The sequence below is a fragment of the Bubalus kerabau genome, chromosome 13 (genome assembly GCF_029407905.1).
Source record: "Bubalus kerabau isolate K-KA32 ecotype Philippines breed swamp buffalo chromosome 13, PCC_UOA_SB_1v2, whole genome shotgun sequence".
NCBI lineage: Eukaryota > Metazoa > Chordata > Mammalia > Artiodactyla > Bovidae > Bubalus > Bubalus kerabau.
In genome coordinates, this window is record NC_073636.1 from 79,473,003 (window position 1) to 79,492,553 (window position 19,551).

General features: G+C 43.2%; 1 protein-coding gene across 1 annotated transcript; it reads left to right on the forward strand.

Annotated features, from left to right (window-relative positions):
• The first annotated feature begins 280 nt into the window (after window positions 1–280).
• On the forward strand, window positions 281–17,014 carry PARD6B (par-6 family cell polarity regulator beta). The gene is made up of 3 exons (XM_055545304.1): window positions 281–407; window positions 5,016–5,238; window positions 13,820–17,014. Exons 1-3 carry the CDS (start codon window positions 342–344, stop codon window positions 14,650–14,652), a joined length of 1,122 nt encoding a protein of 373 aa, XP_055401279.1. The 5' UTR covers window positions 281–341; the 3' UTR covers window positions 14,653–17,014.
• Window positions 17,015–19,551: the final 2,537 nt, after the last annotated feature.

Consider the following 19,551-nt stretch of genomic DNA (forward strand, 5'->3'; position numbering starts at 1 on the left):
CGCGGGGCTGGCGGCCGAGAGCGAGGCTGCGGCGCGTGTCCCCGCCGCTCCGCCCCCTCCGCCGCCTCCGCCGTCGCGGCCGCCGCTGAGGCCGGGAGGGCGGGCTCCGCGTCCCCGCCCGCCGCGCCGCCAGTCCGACCCTCGGTCCCGCCGCGTGAGGAGCCAGCCGAGCGGGGCCCGGCGCGGAGACGCGAGCCGCGGCCGCGCCTCTGCAGGTGCCTGTGAGGAGGAGCCCGGGCCGCCGCCGCCGCCGCGTCCCGAGCCCGCCGGCCGCGCACTCGCCCCGCGCGCCCCCGAGGGGCGGCCCGACTGGAGGAGGCCGCCGCGGGCCCGGCCTCAGGATGAACCGCGGCCACCGGCACGGGGCAGGCAGCGGCTGCCTGGGCACCATGGAGGTGAAGAGCAAGGTGCGCGGGCCCGGGCAAGCTGGAGGAGCCCGGGGACGGGGGGCCGCAGTGACTGCGCCTGGGGCCCCCAAGGGCTGGCCGGGTGTCTGGGACCGCCGGGGCCGCTCTGGGGGGACTTGGGGGCTGGAGACGGTGGGGAATGAACTTGCCGAGGATGGGGGGCCTTGTGTCCGCTCCCGCCCCCAGGTAAGGCAGGAGCCCCGCCGAGCGATTAATCCCCTTCCGTAAGAAATCATTCCCCTTCAAGGATGAGAGTCAGGCCCAAGACATACCCGAGGATGGGGGGGCATTTGAGCGAGCGCAGCGTGGTACGAAAGGTTTGGAGGAATTCTGCCTTCTGGCGTGTGAGTAAAGAGTGTTTGAAACACCCGTACTCACCCAAATGTAAAAGTTAGCTTTTGCTTCCAGTAGGGATTTTTCTAGCGCGAACTTTGGTATGCATTGAATCTTGTAAAATGAACGCTGTCACCTTTCGTGTGAGTGGCACTTCACAGTTTTGAGTTCGGATACCCTTCTCATTCCATCCTGCTACTCTTTCAAGTCAAGTGTTTTTCCTCTTGACCAACGCTGATGACAACGTGTGGGTATCCTGTGAATTCCTAAATTGCAAGGCTCCCTGAGCAGGACAGTGTATCGGGATTAGTGAGGGAATGCTTTCTAAAGGAGGTTTTAAGCTGGAATTTGAAGATGATCGGCAGCCCCAAGAACATTCTCAAGCAAGCATTTCATGAATTGAAGAGCCAGAAGGGACTTAGATAATCTAGTCTGATTCTCGGAGAAGACAGGGGCTCAGAAAGGTTTTGACTTCAACAAGCTCTGCTTTTTATGACAAAACCTTAAAGCCCTTTTTACAAGATAAGTTTTAGGCCTTCTGGAATACCAAAGAGAGCACATGGAGCTGAGCCCGTGAACATTTAAAATAAGAGTTGGGAAGATCAAAAACACAGGGAAGAATAGGAGAAAAGGAAAAGCGTATCAACTTAAAAAATAATGAAACCTTACCGAGTATAAGATTACGGGGATAGGGTAGAAGGGAGAATGCAAAATCAAGGAGTGATTTTCAGTGAAGTAGAGTAAGGAAGGCTCTCTGGGGTAGAAGGGTTTTTATTATCTGGAGTTGATAAGCGAGGTCCTGTAAGTTGCCATAACTGAGATCTGCATTCATTTTAAACATTTTAAAACATTATTTTCAACTTAACTCGTATCACAGTAGGTACTAATTTTAAAAGCCCTTCTGCTTAATAAGAACAGAAATATAGCAGGTTCAGGAATACACTGTCTCCTGTGTCCTCCATGGAATTGCCATAGCGAATTGAAGTGACATGCTTGAACTAAGAGTTAAGATAACAAAATATAGAGAGTTTTTCCTCTGGCATATAGTGGTAGTCGTGGTTCCGAGCCCAATGGTTGAACCTTCTCTCAGCATTTCTGTTATAAATCTAGTTTGGGTTTGTGGGAGTTGAGGTTAAGAAAAGAAAAACACGATATTGCGCAATCTTAAAATTCAGTTCATGGTCCTAATCTTGGTAGCAAGTCTGTAACTTTTTATCATAGGAAGAAAATGAGTGGAGATTCTAGGTGCTCTGATAAATACAGTCAAATGGTAATTTATCTTTCAGATTAGGAAACCTTGAGCGTGTAGGGACTAGAATTTCAGGCTTTCCGTGCGTCTCTTCTGTCAACTGGCTTGTGAATCTTTCCCACACTGCCCATTATATATTTGGCCTGCTCTACTGCGCTTCTGGTGAACCGTATCTCTTAAACAGAGTCAAGGGTCCCACTCGTGTTCTAGCCGCTGATCAACAGGCCCAGGGGAGGTACGGTTTCTAGTGTGTCTCTGACACCTTGTGTTTTAACTGTACACTTATTTTTAAGGGGTTAAAGAAAAGCACTTGACATCTTCACCATTTAAACAATATTTGGACAGATGGGTGAAACAATGCATCCATTTTCACTGCTTTGGTGGTATTACAGCTTTTTACAAAGTTGATAATGAAGAGGTTGTGACCCCAACTCTGTGGTATGCAGATCCACATTTCAGGATTTCTTTTTCTTCTGCATTAAAAGCAAGTTGTCAGTGTCATATCTTTGCTCCTGGAAGGGGAAAATGGTACAAATAAGTAATGGATCCTGCAAATATAAGTATAGTTAAGTTGTGATACCAGTTACCATGTGACTTTCCTTTATGGTAACATTTTGGTAACATTTATCTTCCTGTATCGGTGGAGTTGAGAGAGCTCTGATAATAATCAAGGTGATGTCCTCCAACAGCCTTAGATATCAAAAACCTGGAATAGTCATTGAGCTGTACATTTCCTGGTTATGATTCATGGGGAACCAGTCCTAAAATCAAGTTTACATTTCTAGAGTGTTGTACCAAAAGATGCTGGGTGGCTGGTGTCCATCCCCATGACCAGGCCAAACTAGACCAGGCTAAAAAAAGTTTTAATAGTTGTTGATTGGGTCTTAATTTTATCTCTATTTTTGCATTTTTCTTCATGTAGTAAAAAGTTCTCTTAATCCTGTTGTTCTGCTGCAAGAAGCATAACAATTTCTCTTTTTTTTTTTTTCTGCTAACTTTGCAAAAGGGCACATCTACTGTGAAGCCTTACAATTTCCCATTGTTTTTATCATAACATTTAAGCAAGAGAAAAAAAAGTCGAGCAAAGAATTTTTATCCACAAGCTTTAGCAAAAACATTGCAGCCCTAAAATATTCAATCATTAGCTGTTACTCCCATTCACCAGGGGAAGTAGTAAAACCTGGGGATGAATCCAAATGCACTGGGATGTTGGGATACCAGAATAAAGAAATTGGAGGAGAAACTATGACTTTTGATAACATCATAAGACTGACTCTGATATGAAGGGTGTTCCCCAGTTTTTATTTACTTTGAAACGTGAAGGTGTGACTAAACTTTTTGAGCGTTTTAGGTGTGAGTCACCTTATTTTCTTGACAAATGTTAGTGTTTACGTTTGAGGAATATGTTTTGGAAACTTTTAATGTATTAGAAGTAAGAGGTGGTTTTACTGAGTTTTCATTTTAATTGAAAACTAACAAATAGTATGGATATAAGCAAGGCAGAAGCCTGAATCCAGGGAGCCCATGGGATCCCTGGGGAAGTGAATGGACACATTTGTAACCAAATGATTCCAGTAGGGACTTGGTCTGCATGATGTCTAAGCCCTGTTGGTAGTACAAGTGTTACTATCCAATAATAGATACTTAGAGGAAAAAGGAATTCAGTGGTCAAACACATTTGGCAAACAGTTTAAAAATTTTTTTCTGTTTTTATCAACCCCAGGGCTTCACCTTGCCTTTAATAACTGGTCTACCCAGTGATTCCCAAGAGTGTGATTATAGTTATATAGCATTTCCCAAACTTGTGTGACTGGGGCACTTTTTGAGGAAGGCTGATGAATCTTTCTTAGGTTTCCACATTTGAGGAAATGCTGTGCTAGTTCCAGAGTAAGTCACAGATCCTGTTCATTATGGACTGGATGAAGCCAGTCCTTCGTGTCAGATAAGAACCACTGAAATCACGTGGCATCTGGATTCTAGAGTAGGGAAGCAGACGTGAGTATCAGAATTGTGAAGATAAATACTGGGTATGATGGAAGTGCCGGCCTCCCTGTTTGTGTGGTTCCTTAATACCGCTCATATAATTATTCTCTTTACCCACTAATTGCTGAGCTCGGGTGCAGGCCTGAGCCTTTCATTCTCTAGGGCCTAGCACTGTGCCAAGCACATAAACACTTCTGCATTAATTGGATGGTTGTACGACATATATTTAATGTATTAATAAAACTGCCTTTTTTTTTCTTTTAAGATTAACATAGGGTAGACACTTCTTATCTTTAGACATTTCTACTATAGTATGCCTCCATTCATATGGTACCTTAATGCCAAGAAGTTCAAAGTCCTACTTGGGTATGCTGCAGTTAATTCCTGCCACTTTCTGTGAAGTCGTTACTCCTTTTATGGGGGAGGAAACCTAGATGCTTTTTGCTGACAGTCAGAATAGAAACTTAGGCACATCCTTGTTACCCCGAGGCCTGAGTGAGGAGGGAAGACTGTTGTCAGGATCTGGACTCCAGACAGGGCTTATTTGAGCTGACTCACTCTGCAGGACAGTCCCCAGTGAGGCCTGGGTACCCCGGGGATTCAGATGAGCCTGCGTCTCTTGAAGGGAATGCCCTTCAGAGATGCAGCAGTGAGCAGGCACATTTCTGTGTCTTCCCTAGGCTGTTTTATCTCCAGATAATTAGGTTTCTAGGGGCTTCCCTGGTGGCTCAGCTGGTAACGAATCTGCCTGCAATGCTGGAAACCTGGTTCGATCCCTGGGTTGGGAAGATCCCCTGGAGAAGAGAAAGGCTACCCACTCCAGTATTCTGGCCTGGAGAGTTCCATGGACTGTGTAGTCCATGGGGTCGAGAAGAGTCAGACACGACTGAGACTTCCACTTTCAGTGAGGTTTCTGACTATAAACCGTGTGGCTGAAACTGTCTTCTTTATTAAAGGAAACTTGTATCTGTGAATTTTTCTATGTCATGCATTATAAGATTGGATCCTGTTACCTTTTTTAAAATTAATATGTTTGTTTGTAGTTTGGAGCTGAATTTCGTCGGTTTTCGCTGGAAAGGTCAAAACCTGGAAAGTTTGAGGAGTTTTATGGATTACTGCAACATGTTCATAAAATACCCAATGTTGATGTTTTAGTAGGCTATGCAGACATCCACGGCGATTTACTACCTATAAATAATGACGACAATTATCACAAAGCTGTTTCAACGGCCAACCCACTGCTTAGGATCTTTATACAGAAAAAGGGTAAGTACCAACATCCAGAGAAATTGTTTGAGAATTAGAAGTTGTTAATTCCTCATTGATAGGATATACAGAGTTTGCCACAAATTTAAGGAATTAGACATTTTGTGTGAATCTTATTACCAAATTAACTAACGAGTTAAGACGTCTGTGATATTATTGGTTTATTAACATCTTTACACTTAATTAAGTGTACTTTAGAAAGTTTTGATTACTTTGTAAACCCTTAGATTCTTTTTCTTAATGGAAATTAGGAACATATTGAATCTTTATGTTGAATGTGATTTTGTCCATTCAGAAAGACGTGGTAGGAAGAGTGTGGCTTTGGAGTCAGAGAAACATTCTCCCTTTTTGGTGGCAACTAAGGTGACTGGTGGTAAAGAACCCACCTGCCGATGCAACAGACATGAATTGGATCCCTGGGTCGGGAAGATCCCCTGGAGGAGGAAATGGCAACCCACTCCAGTATTCTTGCCTGGAAAATCCCGTGGACAGAGGAGCCTGGAGGGCTACAATTCATGGGGCCACAAAGAGTCGGTCACGACTTTGAAATACTGTGTTTACTACTTGAAAATGAAAGTGAAAGTGAAGTCGCTCTGTCGTGTCCGACTCTTTACGACCCCATAGACTGTAGCCTACCAGGCTCCTCTGTCCATGGGATTTTCCAGGCAATAGTACTGGACTTACTAGGTACTTGAAAGAAAGCTGTTTACTCTTCTGGGTTGCTATGTCTTTATCTGTAGAATGAACATACCATCTCATAGCATTGCTCGGGGGTTTAATAGAGCTCAGTGCAGTGCCTTGGCATGCACTAGGCCTCCGCTAAATGTTCACTTTCCTCTAAGGTGTTTCTCACAGAAAATACAATCAGTTAATTATCTGGAAAATTAGTAAGTCATTATTTTGGAGGAATGTAAACATTGATAATTGGTCTTGCAGAAGAACGTTTTAAATGACCACTGTAAAAAAAAATAAATAAATAACCACTGTATATGGCAAGCACTGCAATGTATTTTGACTTTAAAAAGTCCTAAAAAGTTTTTTTAACTTTGTGGCCTCTTGCATGTGTGTGTATCTATGTCGGCCTGTGGCTGGGCGCCATGCATGCTGCTGCTGCTCTTGTCGTTGGAAAATGAGGAGGTTTGGAAAGGCAGCTTGACAGCCTCCAGCCCAGTCCTGGTGGGTGATTCAAGCCTGGCTGTGCTTGGAAACCGACCTAGCCAGCAGTGTGAGAGAGTGGGCCGAGATTACCCTTGAAGGTGAAACTTTATTTCAAACCAGTTGATAAGCGTTGGACCACTCCCAGGGCTCTGAAATTCCACTGATTGTGTATCTTTGCTTCTGGGTTTGGAGGAACTCAAGTCCACCAACAAAATAAACCTCCGAGGGTAGGTAGGGTAACTTATGTCTGTACCACTTGACTATTTACAAAATAGAATCACACAAATTCGTTTTCCCAGAGACACCTGAGACAGGTTTCCTCAGTAAGTGACAGGAGCCTGGTACAGCTAGGATGTTACTTCTGGAATACTCGGAATGAATCTGAGTGAGGAGCAGGCAGCTGAGAGATGCTGCCCACTTCCATCCCAGCGGGAGACGAGGTGAGGTAAAGGGGAGGACTTGAGAGGCACCACGCTCCTCACCAGATGTCAGAGAGTTGAGGAGGAGTCCAGCAGAAGATAGCTTCCTGGACTCGAGCCTGATCGCTGGGACAGGGCCATAAAACAGGCATAGTTTGGAAGAGAGATTGACTTGGAAAGAAAACTGGTTTCGTCTTAGGCCAGAAAAAAAGCTTATCTGGCCAGTGAGTTTCAGCCTTGTCATGCACAAAATCAGAAATGGTGGGCAAAGAGTTGAAAGTCTACAGAAAGCGATAGTTGAAATTTTTGGGAGTAGACAGAAAAGCTAGCAGAGACGAAGACCAGGGCTGGTTATTAGAGAGCTATGCATAGAATGTTGGAGAAGGAAAGACGGCACATGTGAGTGGAACTCGTCATTTTAAACGGAATGATTTAAATCATTATTGTTGAATAAAAGGCCTTCCTTGTTAGCGGTTGTAATTTTCATTACAAATTTACTTGCTATTTGGAAGTGTATTTAAATGTAGAATGACTATTTTTAAACTACTGCCATCTGACAAACTTGTTGGATTATCCCCTTTGTTAGAAAGATTATAGGCTGTGGATTATACGATCACATGTTTATGTTACTGGCATTGTAACACTCATAGGATTAATCCTAACCTCTTTGAAGGGTGGTTATCTTCTGCTGGTCCCTTCTTCAAAAAGGGACTTTTGAAGTAAACACAGTCAACAGAAGTTTTCTGTGCAGTAGAGGCAAATGTCAGTAGGATTCATAGCCCTTAGAGTTGGATTTAGAAAAACGCGGTGTGTTCAGCAGAAGAGTTTTGTTTTTAAAAGAGTTACGTTTAATACAGATATGACTTAAGCAAAAAATGTGAAGTCAGTCAGTCAATTCATTCCCACTTAAAACCCTCCAGTGGCTCCCGTCGCACGCAGAGCAAGAACCTTCCTGATCTGGGCCCACAGCCTCCCCTCCCCCCGTCCTCCTCTCCAGAACCACGACAGCCCCGCCCCACAGCCTCCCCTTCCCCTGTCCTTCTCTCCAGAACCACGACAGCCCCCTTGATTTCCGACCCCACCGGCCTGGGTGGGCTTGCTGCCGCCTCCGTGCTTCTGCGCGTGCTGTTCCTTCTGTAAGGAACGCTTTTCCTGCAGCTCAGCCGGAGGCTGCCTCCTTGCCCTCAGGCCTCAGTATGGGTGACTGTCTCAGAGGGGCCTCTTCCGACCGCCCCAGCTAGGGCCCCCACCGCCCACGTTTACCAGATTGCCCCCTGGAGACCTGGAATCACCTTACTTAGGCAGCGTTAAGGTGTTTGTGGTCTTACAGAGTTATGCAGTGCCCTGTAGTTCGTGGCGATACTTTTTTTTTTCTAAACAAAGCTGGACAGATGCTTAAGTAGAACGCTGATTCTACGTAATCTTTAATGAACATTAAATTTTGGAAGCTAATATAAAACATGATATTAAGTATGGTTACATTTTATCGCTTAATGATAACATGGTTTCTGTTTTTCTGGTCTGCGGCCTCCAGTTTAGGAATCGGCAGGGCAGTGGGTTGCACTTGATGCGGCACCAAAAAGACAGACAGAAACACAGTTTAAAATTTGAAAGCACGCGACCTGTTAGAATGTGGTACACTCTATCAAATAAGGTTTCTTTGAAGTGAAAGCTCACGATTGAAGGCATAAACCACTTCATAGCATGATTTTGGAGGTCACATTGTTGCATATCTTGAAAAGTTTTATGTTTTACAGTAGTTTATCATTAGAGGCGAAAAACCCTAGGCACTGTTTCTAGGGCTGTTATCATGGAAGCAAGAATCAAAACAGAAAAACCTGATATCTTAAAAGTTATTTTCAGAGAGGATTCCCAGGTCTTTTGCCAGCCCCCTTTGCCCTGTTGGAGTTTAGAATTTCCTCATTTTTTTGAGGGAAAAAGAGTTTTCCTTCTTTTGTACAGGTGGTTGTATGGAAAACAGTCTTAGACAATATTTAAAGGTTACACCTTTAAAAGAAAAACAACTGTATTCCAATTAAAAAAAAAATACAGTAAAAGTACTCAGGTCATCCCTGTAGGTTTGGAGGATGGCCAGGGAAATGTGTATTTTTTCAAAAGCCTCCCAGCCCGTCCTGATGATGTTCAGCCAGGTCTGAGCCCCACTGACACATGTGGACTCCTCGCCAGATCTGATCAGGATACCTGCACCACAGCTTCTTGCCACACTGCCGCCGACTGTTTTTGTATGCCATCAGACAAACACGTGTGTACTGCAGGTTTCATCAAAGGAGCATGCTGGGGACACTTCTGGTCTTGCTTTAAGCCTCATCTGCCTTAGGACATGGCCTTATGGCCCAGATACCTGGAACCGGGTGGCCCTTCAGCCATCTCTTAGAACTCTGCCGTGCAGTAGATGTGACTTGGGAGATGTGTTTTAAGGTTATCTTTTAATGAGTTGGGTTTAATTCAGAAATGGCCTAAGGAAAATACATTTTAATAGTTTTAAAAAAAAATAGTTTAACAAAAGAAATAAAATTAAGTAAAATAAAAAGAAACTGTAGAGAAACATCTCACAGTATGACACCAGTTGCTTATGTCAGAAACCTGGCTGTCACCTTTGACACATACTTTTTTTTTTTCAATCAGTCTGTCACCAAGCCTATTGAAACTGTGCTCTAATTATTTTTCAGGCTTATCTCCCATCCCCATTGCATCTGCTCCAGGCCAGGTGCCATCCTGAATCACCCACAGTAACCTCCTACCTTGCCCTGCAGGTCCCTTCTCCAACTTGCAGCCAGAAAATCCTTGGGGTTTCTTCCCTTTGGCCTTAGGCTGAAGTCTGGAACCCTCCCCTCTTCCCCGGGGGGCTGGTGTCTGCAGGGCCCTGTCTGCTGACTTGGCTCTAGCTCCTCCCCTCCCAGCCTATCTTCTCTGGAGGCTGGCCGCACCTGCAAGTTCTTCCCTCCCTCCCACCGGGTGAGCTGCTATTTCTTTTCCAGTCTCAGCATAAGCCTCGCTTCCCTGAGCAAGGCGGGCGTGGCCCTTGTACACCCACTGACAGGCTCCCTCAACCCAGGGTACTTCACAGCTCCTGGCATCTCTGTAATCATGGTGGTTTCCGGTTCTCGGTTAATTGCCGGCTCTGTTAGTCTGTAAACGCCTGGAAAGCAAAGGGCCTCTGCACAACTTGTGTCGGATCTGTGGCACAGAGCGCAAGGCTTGGCCACGCGGCACTAGGTGCTTCTTAAGTAGCTGGTGGTTGATTTTCCTTTATATTAGAAACTGAAGGGATCTGCAGAACGTGAATACTGCTTTGAGTGACGTTTAATCCTTTTAAAAAGCTGCCACATCTATTTCATTTTAACCATTTTGGATGAGAACAAACGCTGGCAAACTCGGGCTCGCTGGCTGTCTTATAACAGTTTTCCTGGAAACACCCATGCTCAGTCCCCTCTGTATTGCCTGCAGCTGCTTTTACAACAGAGATTGTGTGACTTACAGGACCCTGAAATATTTATGGTACAACTCTTTGCAGAAAAACGTTGTCCACCCCTTGACTAGAACAGTTCCCCAACTATTTCATTCTTCCCTGTCTTCCAGCAGAACTTGAAACGGATCATAGTCTTTAACTTTCTTGATGACTCTCCCAGGAATGGTCCCTGTTTTGTTAACTGTGCAGGGACGTTTCTGGGATTTATAGAAATACTTTGTTCGTTTTGAGGTTTGCTTTATATTCGCTGTAGGCTTCTATTTTTGTATCTGTGCCTGCCACTCACTAGTGGACCCTCAGTCCTGACTCATGACTCTGAGCTGAGGAATGAGATAACCAGGGGTTTGGGGATTAATGTTTAAATAATAAGAGGCTCAGAGGGAGGGCCCACAGGGCTCCCTCTCGGTGACTGAAGCACAGGAACTTTCTGTGTGTAAGGAAGTGAGACATCCAGCCCGGCTGTTCGGTGGCATTCCAGGTGGAGGCCCTCATCCATCTCGGTGAGCTGAGCTTGTCAGGCTCGAGATAGGTGAGGTGTTGCTGCACGAGCCTGTATCACGCGCTGTTGCGTCAGCCTGGGTTTATGCAAGTGAAAGGTTGCTATGAGCCAGGTTTCCAACCCCCGGTCCCGTTCCGAGTTTTGTACTTTGACAGACATGCTCAGGTGGAGCGCCAGCCCTGAGCCCTGTACATGTTCACCTTTACACTTTAAACCGACACCCTGCACCCTGGCTTTCCGCCAAAATATTTCTTTTCCCAGTGGCTGGAAACTGATTAGCTAGATGGGGGAACAAAGGTGCCTTTGTACTGGGGCATATTGCTTTTGAGAATTTAGCAGAGAGCATTCAAACAGAGTCTGGAGGCGATGCCAAATTATGCAGATTGGGGGGGTCTTTTGGTCAGGTTTCCCATGAGTAGGTATGTAGGCAACTTGGTTTTGTTCTCTGTTTGTATCGTCTGAAATTTCCCACATAAAAATTGTGTGAGCTTTCTTAACTGATTATAAAATGACACATCCAGTTCTGAATGAACACAGTCAGGAGAAGGTTGTTGATAGATTTTTGGCCACATTTTGCCCAAAAGATTGTTTTGTCAGTGGATTTATTTCCCAAGCCAAATTATAAGTAAATTTCTGTCTTTGTAAGAACACAGTGTAAGTACTTTCTCCATAAATGAAGCAAAATTATCCCCGGGTGGTAAAAGTGCCCCCAAATTAAGTACCCCTGGTCTTGTACATTTCTGTGAAACTAGCTTTTGAGGCGTGTTCAGGCACCCTGAGAAAACATCGCTGACGTTCTCAGTGTACACTTAGCATTCACTGTGTGACGTGAGTGTGCACACTGCTGGTCTAGTCAGAAAACCAGGCCCGTCTTCTGTCTGTAACGTATTTTGTACCCTTCAGTTCAGTTCACTCAAGTCGTGTCCGACTCTTTGCGACCCCATGGACTGCAGCACGCAAGGCCTCCCTGTCCATCACCAACTCCCAGAGTTTACTCAAACTCATGTCCATTGAGTCGGTGATGCCATCCAGCCATCTCATCCTCTGTCGTCCCCTTCTCCTCCTGCCTTCAGTCTTTCCCAGCATCAGGGTCTTTTCAAATGAATCAGCTCTTCGCATCAGGTGGCCAGAGTTTTGGAGCTTCAGCTTCAGCATCAGTCCTTCCAATGAATATTCAGGACTGATTTCCTTTAGGATTGACTGGTTTGATCTCCTTGCAGTCCAAGGGACTCTCAAGAGTCTTCTCCAACTTGTACTCCTATTTGTACCCTTAATTTCCTATGAAGTAAAGGTAATAATAGTCATCAATAAGGAGGCTGAGAGTCAGGGAACAAGAAACTGGAGATGGAAGCCGTGTTGCAGACACAGGCTGGTGATGTTCCTGTCATTCTGTAGCGTTGGTGGAGACTAGGACTTTAGTTCTTGGGATCTTGGGGGTACTTTTGTCTTTTTAAATTTGTATTAATTTTTTTAATCCTTGGAGATTCTTTTTAGTTTATCCTCACTGTAGTTATTTTTGACACATGGTTTCACCTTCTGTGCCTGCTGTTAATTCTGTTTCCTCATCCTCTGATGAGGCATGTAGTTTGTAGGCTGTCTGCCTCCAGCTGCGTGATTTAAGAAGATTGCGTTTTAGTGCCCCGTTCTCCCTGTTTGACCTCAGAAATAATCAATGGCTGACTTGAAGAGTAAGTCACTTCCCACTCCCAGGTGTTACTTAGTTTAAACAGGTTATTGTTGTTATTTAACTGGGTGCAGCATTTTAAAATGGGAAGATTTTTTTAAACGTAAAAATACAAGACTCTCTGACAAGCTGGACTGGCCACACAGATTCCTACAGTCCTTGAAGAGAATCTGCCTGGAGCAAGAGAAGCCACACCCGTTATCGGGGCAGGCACGCTCAGCTTTGCCAGAGCCCCCTACCTGTTGTGTCTGTCTCGGCTCAGCTTCTTTGAAAAGTGGGAAAATGAAAGATTAAGAACTTGCCCAGAAAACTGAGGGAGAGTGTACTTGCAGAAGACCAGAATTCTGTGTTTGATACACGTTCGTTTAATTTCATTATGATTTTATGTGTATTATCCATTACACTTAATTACAGGCGGACCTTGGATATATTGTGGGTTCAATAAAGCGATTATCTCAATGGACTGAGTCACATGAATGTTGGCACAAATAAGTGCATTATGTCTAAAAAAACCCCTTCATTTTAAAATACCTTTTTGCTTAAAAAAAAAAAATGTAACGAGCCTTCAGTGAGTCATCGTCTTTTTGTGTAGTGACATCAACGATCACAAGTTTGAAATACCGAAAGAGTTAACAAACTGACCCAGAGACATGAAATGAACAAATGCTGTTGAAAAAAATGGCATTGATAGACTTGCTCGATGCAGGGTTGCCACAGACCTTGTTTACAAAAAAAAATTATCTGTGAGGCACCACAGAAGAGATCTGCCTGTACAGTCTGTCCAACCTCTAAAACAGGTACTTGAGCTTCAAAAGTGTCCAATTTCATGTCATTAAGTCAAATATAAACATGCAAATTGGAGGGTTTTGAACAAATGTAGGGAAAACAGTGTAAATAACTTGTTATAAATGGTGTCGAGAATGTGTGTGTGTGAGGCTTATCGGAGTTTCATTTGCCGTATTTAATGTTTCAGTCCTTGAACTTCATAAAATCTAACGTCAACTTCTGGTAATTTCACGGGGAATACTTGAGAGGGCCCCCTAGTGGTTTTTCCTGGCACAGCATGTCTTCCTACTGCACTCCGTTTTTTATCTGATCAGATCAGATCACATCAGTCGCTCAGTCGTGTCCGACTCTTTGCAACCCCATGAATTGCAGCACGCCAGGCCTCCCTGTCCATCACCAACTCCTGGAGTTCACTCAACGGGCTAATATTTAACGAGTTTTGTTTCTGTACCAAATATGTTTTGAGTTGCCCTTTCTGTACAGATTCCATCATAGATAAACGTATTTTCATAGCATTCCTATAATTATTTTATTTGTTTGAACAGAAGAAGCAGACTACAGTGCCTTTGGTACAGACACACTAATCAAGAAGAAGAATGTCCTAACCAACGTGTTGCGGCCAGACAACCACAGAAAAAAGCCGCACATCGTCATTAGCCTGCCCCAGGACTTCCGACCCGTGTCTTCCATCATCGACGTGGACATTCTCCCGGAAACGCACCGCCGGGTGCGTCTCTACAAGTACGGCACAGAGAAACCGCTGGGCTTCTACATCCGGGATGGGGCCAGCGTCCGGGTGACCCCGCACGGCCTGGAGAAGGTCCCGGGCATCTTCATCTCTAGACTCGTGCCGGGGGGCCTGGCTCAGAGCACGGGGCTGCTGGCTGTCAATGACGAAGTCCTGGAGGTGAACGGCATCGAAGTCTCCGGGAAGAGCCTCGACCAGGTCACCGACATGATGATCGCCAACAGCCGCAACCTCATCATCACCGTGCGGCCGGCCAACCAGAGGAACAACGTCGTCCGGAACAGTCGGACTTCGGGCAGCTCCGGCCAGTCGACCGACACCAGCCTCCCCAGCTGCGCGCCGCCGCCGGAGCCCAGCCTGGAGCCGGGGGAGGACGACAGCGACGAGGAGGAGGACATCGTCATCGAGGACAGCGGGGAGCCGCGGCAGATCCCCAGGGCAGCGCCCAGCGCCGAGAGCCTGCAGTCGCTCACGCAGGTAGAGCTCAGTTTTGAATCTGGGCAGAACGGTTTCATCCCTGCCAACGAAGTGAGCTTAGCACCGGTAGCGAGTGGCGCCCGCACCGAGTTCGAAACGCGTGCTCCAGATCAGAAACTCTTAGAGGAAGATGGAACAGTCATCACACTATGAGACCATCACGGCTTGAATGTCTTCTAAACGAGGATGCCACGGAGACTCTTTGTAAATTTGGCTAGTTGAAAGCATTATATACCTCTGAACAAGTGATCTGGGATAGGCATGAAAAAAAAAAAATAAATATATATATCTCGCAAGCTTAAAATGTTATTGAAATAGTTTGATGATTCATATAAACTTTGGTGGGTTAGAGGTAAATTCAAGTCTAAAACAAAGGGGCCTTTGCTACTGAAATGATGTGCTTTTGCTATTTTGTCTATAGAGAACTGGATGTTAGCACATTTCCCAGAACTAAACACCCTAAGGACTAGATCATTTCCGTTTGAAGTGGTTGCGTATTTAACCTGCTGTGCAGAGCCTGGCTAATTTTTCCCTTAATTATATTTTTTAATTTCTAATGTGAAGAAGTCTGTCAATTCGGTACTTTGGGGACCTTGGCTCCTATATGCCAGTATTTTATTTTGACTTAAATGTTGTTCCTCTGTTGCTAATTGTAACAGGTTTTCCAAATGCTCCCCCCTCCCCTCAATTTCCAAGAAATCAAACCAACTGTTTTTTAGGGGCTGCTTCAACTTATAAAGCACTGAAGCAATGTTCCTGAATTAAGAAACTCTTAACAATCGATCAGATCTGGGTTTGTCCCTCCTGTGACTTCCACATTTACAAACTCATTCCATTCAGGCATCCCTTAGATGTCGTGAAAGGCAGTTCCATCGCCCCTGCTGATGTGGGAGACTCTCTCCCATGTCTTCTTGTCCTCATTCCGAATCTCATTGGAAATCATTCCTTTCTTGTTTGTGTATTTTGTTGGTCTGCTTTTATACCCTTTTAATGTGTTTGAGTAGTGTGAATGATTTTCATTTAAAAAAAAAAAAAAAACAAAAAAACACCCAAACTAAGAGATTTTTATACACAGGACAGCCTTGTGCACTTTTTATATGAAAGTTCTGGGTTTTCCTTAGTGGGGTTTGTAGGAACACTGCCTACACTTGATGGAAAGCATGTAGTATTCACCTTTGACAGGTAGAGCATATCTCGATTAATGTTAAGAGGCTATTTATTACTTTGTGATGCATCCACTTAGAACAAGGTAAGAGTAAGGCTGCTGACTTGCGCTCCTTGCCTGGCTTCGTCGTATGAGGTGCCCAGGCACTGCGGCAGCTTGTATGTAAAGACTGAGAATAGTGTGAGCTACACGAGTTCCCGGCTTACAGATGCTGCGCTCAGAGTTATTTATTGATTAATTTTATGGTAGGGCTAGAATGGATACCTTATAACAATTGTGTGCTAGTAAAACAATGAAGAATCGAATGACTCCGTTTTGAAGGATATTTTCTATGGTAAAAGTATATGAAGTAAAGTTGATTAAATGAAGATCACTTGACTCAGAATACTTCAACGTATTTTGTTCACATTGTACCACTAAACATATTATCACTAAACCATTAACTGCACAATGTTATGTAACACAGTGTACTTTTTGTTGAATTCATAGAAATTCTTCCACTTATTTAACCACTATTTTTTAATGGCATTCCAGGTTTAACATTCTGTTGAGTTTTACAAACTTAACTCTTGAATGGCAAAATGTTAGTAAGTAGAAGGTTACATTTCATTTATATTACGAGCGGTGCAGGGGTTCAACATTTTAAGTAAAAATACTTTCACATACTACCTCTCTTTCTCTCTCTCTCTCTCTTTTTTTTAACAAAGTTTTAACATCAGAACTGTTCTCTTAGGAAAAGAAATACTTCAGGGCTTGACTTTTTGAACAACTTTTAACTGTAAAAATATAGATCTGTCTTGTATGTATTCATGAAAATGGAAATCAAAGCTGCTAGTGCTTCTTATTTTAACTGTCCCCCCAGAAGTATATGTCAGTGGTCTTTCCAACTGGATCTCTCATTGAAATTATTGGTGAAGTGATTGATTACTAGACATATTGTAAAACCAACAGATCTTGGTTATACAATAAAATGTCCATTCATTGGTAGTCTGAATTGTTTCAAGTGTACCTTATTAACAAAAATATCAGTGGATTCACCTTAAGATTTTATAGTACTAAATGTCAAGCTAACTGTGAATTTTGTTCTGTATCTTAAGTCAGTTTATGATAATGTCCTCATGAGCTATCAACAAAATATATGTACTTTTGTGAACTATGAATTTTCTAATTAAATTTTACATGCAACATGATTTTTACATGAATGATACTTTGTTTAAACTATCAAATGTCAGTATTTTACTACAATTTTATTATAAAATGTACATTATCACTAAATGAACTTTGATTTTAAAAATCAAATTAGCTTTAGTTGTATATTATTTTTTACAAATAAAGATAGACTTGTGTAAAGGCTGCTTTCTTGTTTGCAAAAATACATGAAAAGTCACCCAACGAGTATTTAGCAAGCACCTGAAATAGAAAATGAAAAGGGAGAAAATTGCTACGTTATAACAAGATCCTAGCTTTCTTAATTTTAAAAGCTCAACACCTAGAATTTCAGTGGTTAGGACTCCTCACTGTAACTGCCGACACCCAGCTTAGGGTTGGGGCATTTAAAATGTGGTTAAATTCAGAGAATGTAAGAGGTTATACATGATACCCATCCCAGAATTATCACTTAGATGTTTGATTGTTTGAAATTAGACAAAAGTTGTTTCTAAAGTGACAGTTTCTCTTCCAAATTCAAATTCACTTGGTTACACCTTTTATCACCACCCTAGGTATAGGTATTGCCTATATGGATTGGATTCAACTTATACTAAACATCATAAAAGGCCCGAAATAAAACACACCCTCTTCCTGAGCCGTTTCTAATTCTGAATTAGTCACCCTGTAATTGGCTAGCTTGATCTCTGCACTAACTTCTCTGCCAGGCAGCATGCAGGATGACAACCAATTCCTTCCCCCAGTTTAAAAACAGCAAATCCGCTAGGTAAAAATTCAACATCATGTACGTAGACCCCACACATCATCCATTGGTGTGGACCAGGAAAAAAAATGTGCAAGGAAAAGCCAACCCGTTTCTGGTCATTTGCCGTAACATGCTTGAGTTCATGGTCAGCAGCAACTAGTGATGCCATCTGCTCTGCTTTTCCCGTCTTTTAGACTGATGAAAGCTTTAAGTATGGGTGACCAAACTTTAAGAGTTATATGTGTGTGTCAGTGACTTTGGTGGCTGAGGTCTCAACAGATTGGGGAGCACCTTAGAAGACGTGGAAAGTCTTGACATTTAAAAGCTAATGTATTCATCTAGTTGCTTTACAACATTTGATGTGTATTTTATAAATTAATGTTACGAGTTTGTATTTTATTTACAAGCTGTATTTAGGTGCCTTCCCGTTTTAAAAAGCTCTCAGTTCTCCGTGTAATAGGAAATCTTTTTTTCTAGTTCATTATAATTATCTAGTTTGCTGTAATCCCCAGGGATGGATAGCAAAGTTATTTAAGATATTATTAGTAAAGATAACATTTTTTCCATTATACAAATAATACGTAAATTCATTCACTTTTTAAAAAATGCTAAAGTTCCTTTTTTCCACGAAGCATACTGACTCATACGACACTTTGTTACAAAAAAGAAAGTGGCTGAAAATAAGAGTGTCTATAATTGACATTGGGACATTTTTGAGAGTGAACGGATTTGCTATTAATTATGCCAGAACAGCAGACACAAACTGTGTTAGGCTAAGTGTAATGTGAGTCTCTGTATTAAAGATACTGTAGTATAAAGGCTTTGAAAAGCACTTGTGAAGCACTTTGTTTTCCAGTTGAGAAATTTGCCATGGAAAATACTAGGCTATTTTTTTTCCAGGTGGGGAAAAAAGCACTGCGTTGATGGCTTGCTTGCTTTCCTATTTTGAAATAATTTCAAACGTAGAACAGAGCTGCATGAAAAGTACAGCCTATACCCGTCACCCAGATCATACCACACTTGTTTTATCTCTGTTTTTCCTGAAACATCTGAGAACTGGTTGCAGAGATCAGAGCCCCTGAGCCCCTGAAGACAAGCATGAGAGAACAAGGATGTTATCCTACGCATTCCTTTATACAATCGCAGTTTGGTTATCAAATTCAAAAAATCTAACTGAGACAGTCATGGATTACACAAAAGCCGTACTAGACTCTCAACGGTTGCCCCCATAATGTCCTCTACAGAAAACTCCTCCCTCCATCCAGCATCTAATCCGAACCAGGCATTGCATTCACACGTCACATCTCTGGTCTCCTTTAGTCTGAAACAGTTGCTCAGCTTTCTGACCTTTTTCAAAAAGTAGAGACAAATTGTTTTGTAGACTGTCCCTCAATTCGAGTTTGTCTGTTTCCTCATAATTAGATTCAAGTATCTGGCAAGAACACTACGAATGCGATGTTATATCCTCATATTACTATGCCAGGAGGCACATCATGTCATTTTATTTCAATATTGTTGACGTTAAAACACTTAAAAAACTTCTATTCTTGTGTGTTTCCATTATTCTAATTACTCTTAGGCTGATAAACACCCACGGGACTTAGGAAAGGCATGTGTTTTCAGATCTATTCAATCCACGTTCTTAATTGTTTTCTAATTGGGGAAACAATAGAAAAATGGTGAAATGGCATGGATGTTCTTGAGTGCCATTTGCTTAAGCACTTTTGTGGACCCCAGTGATTATTTTTTCTGGCACTGACCTGAGTGGAAAGAAACCACCCCAGTGAAACTGAAATCCTGTGGTCATGTTCTCCAGAGAGCTAACTGGAGACTCCCACCTTTGGAGTCTTCTGATTATGAATACCGTAAACCCAGCTCCAATTGCTTCACTAAAAAAAAGATTTATTGGTTCACAGAGCTGAACAGTCAGGGCTAGAACTTCAGCACAGATATATTAACAGTGCGGCTGGGAGAA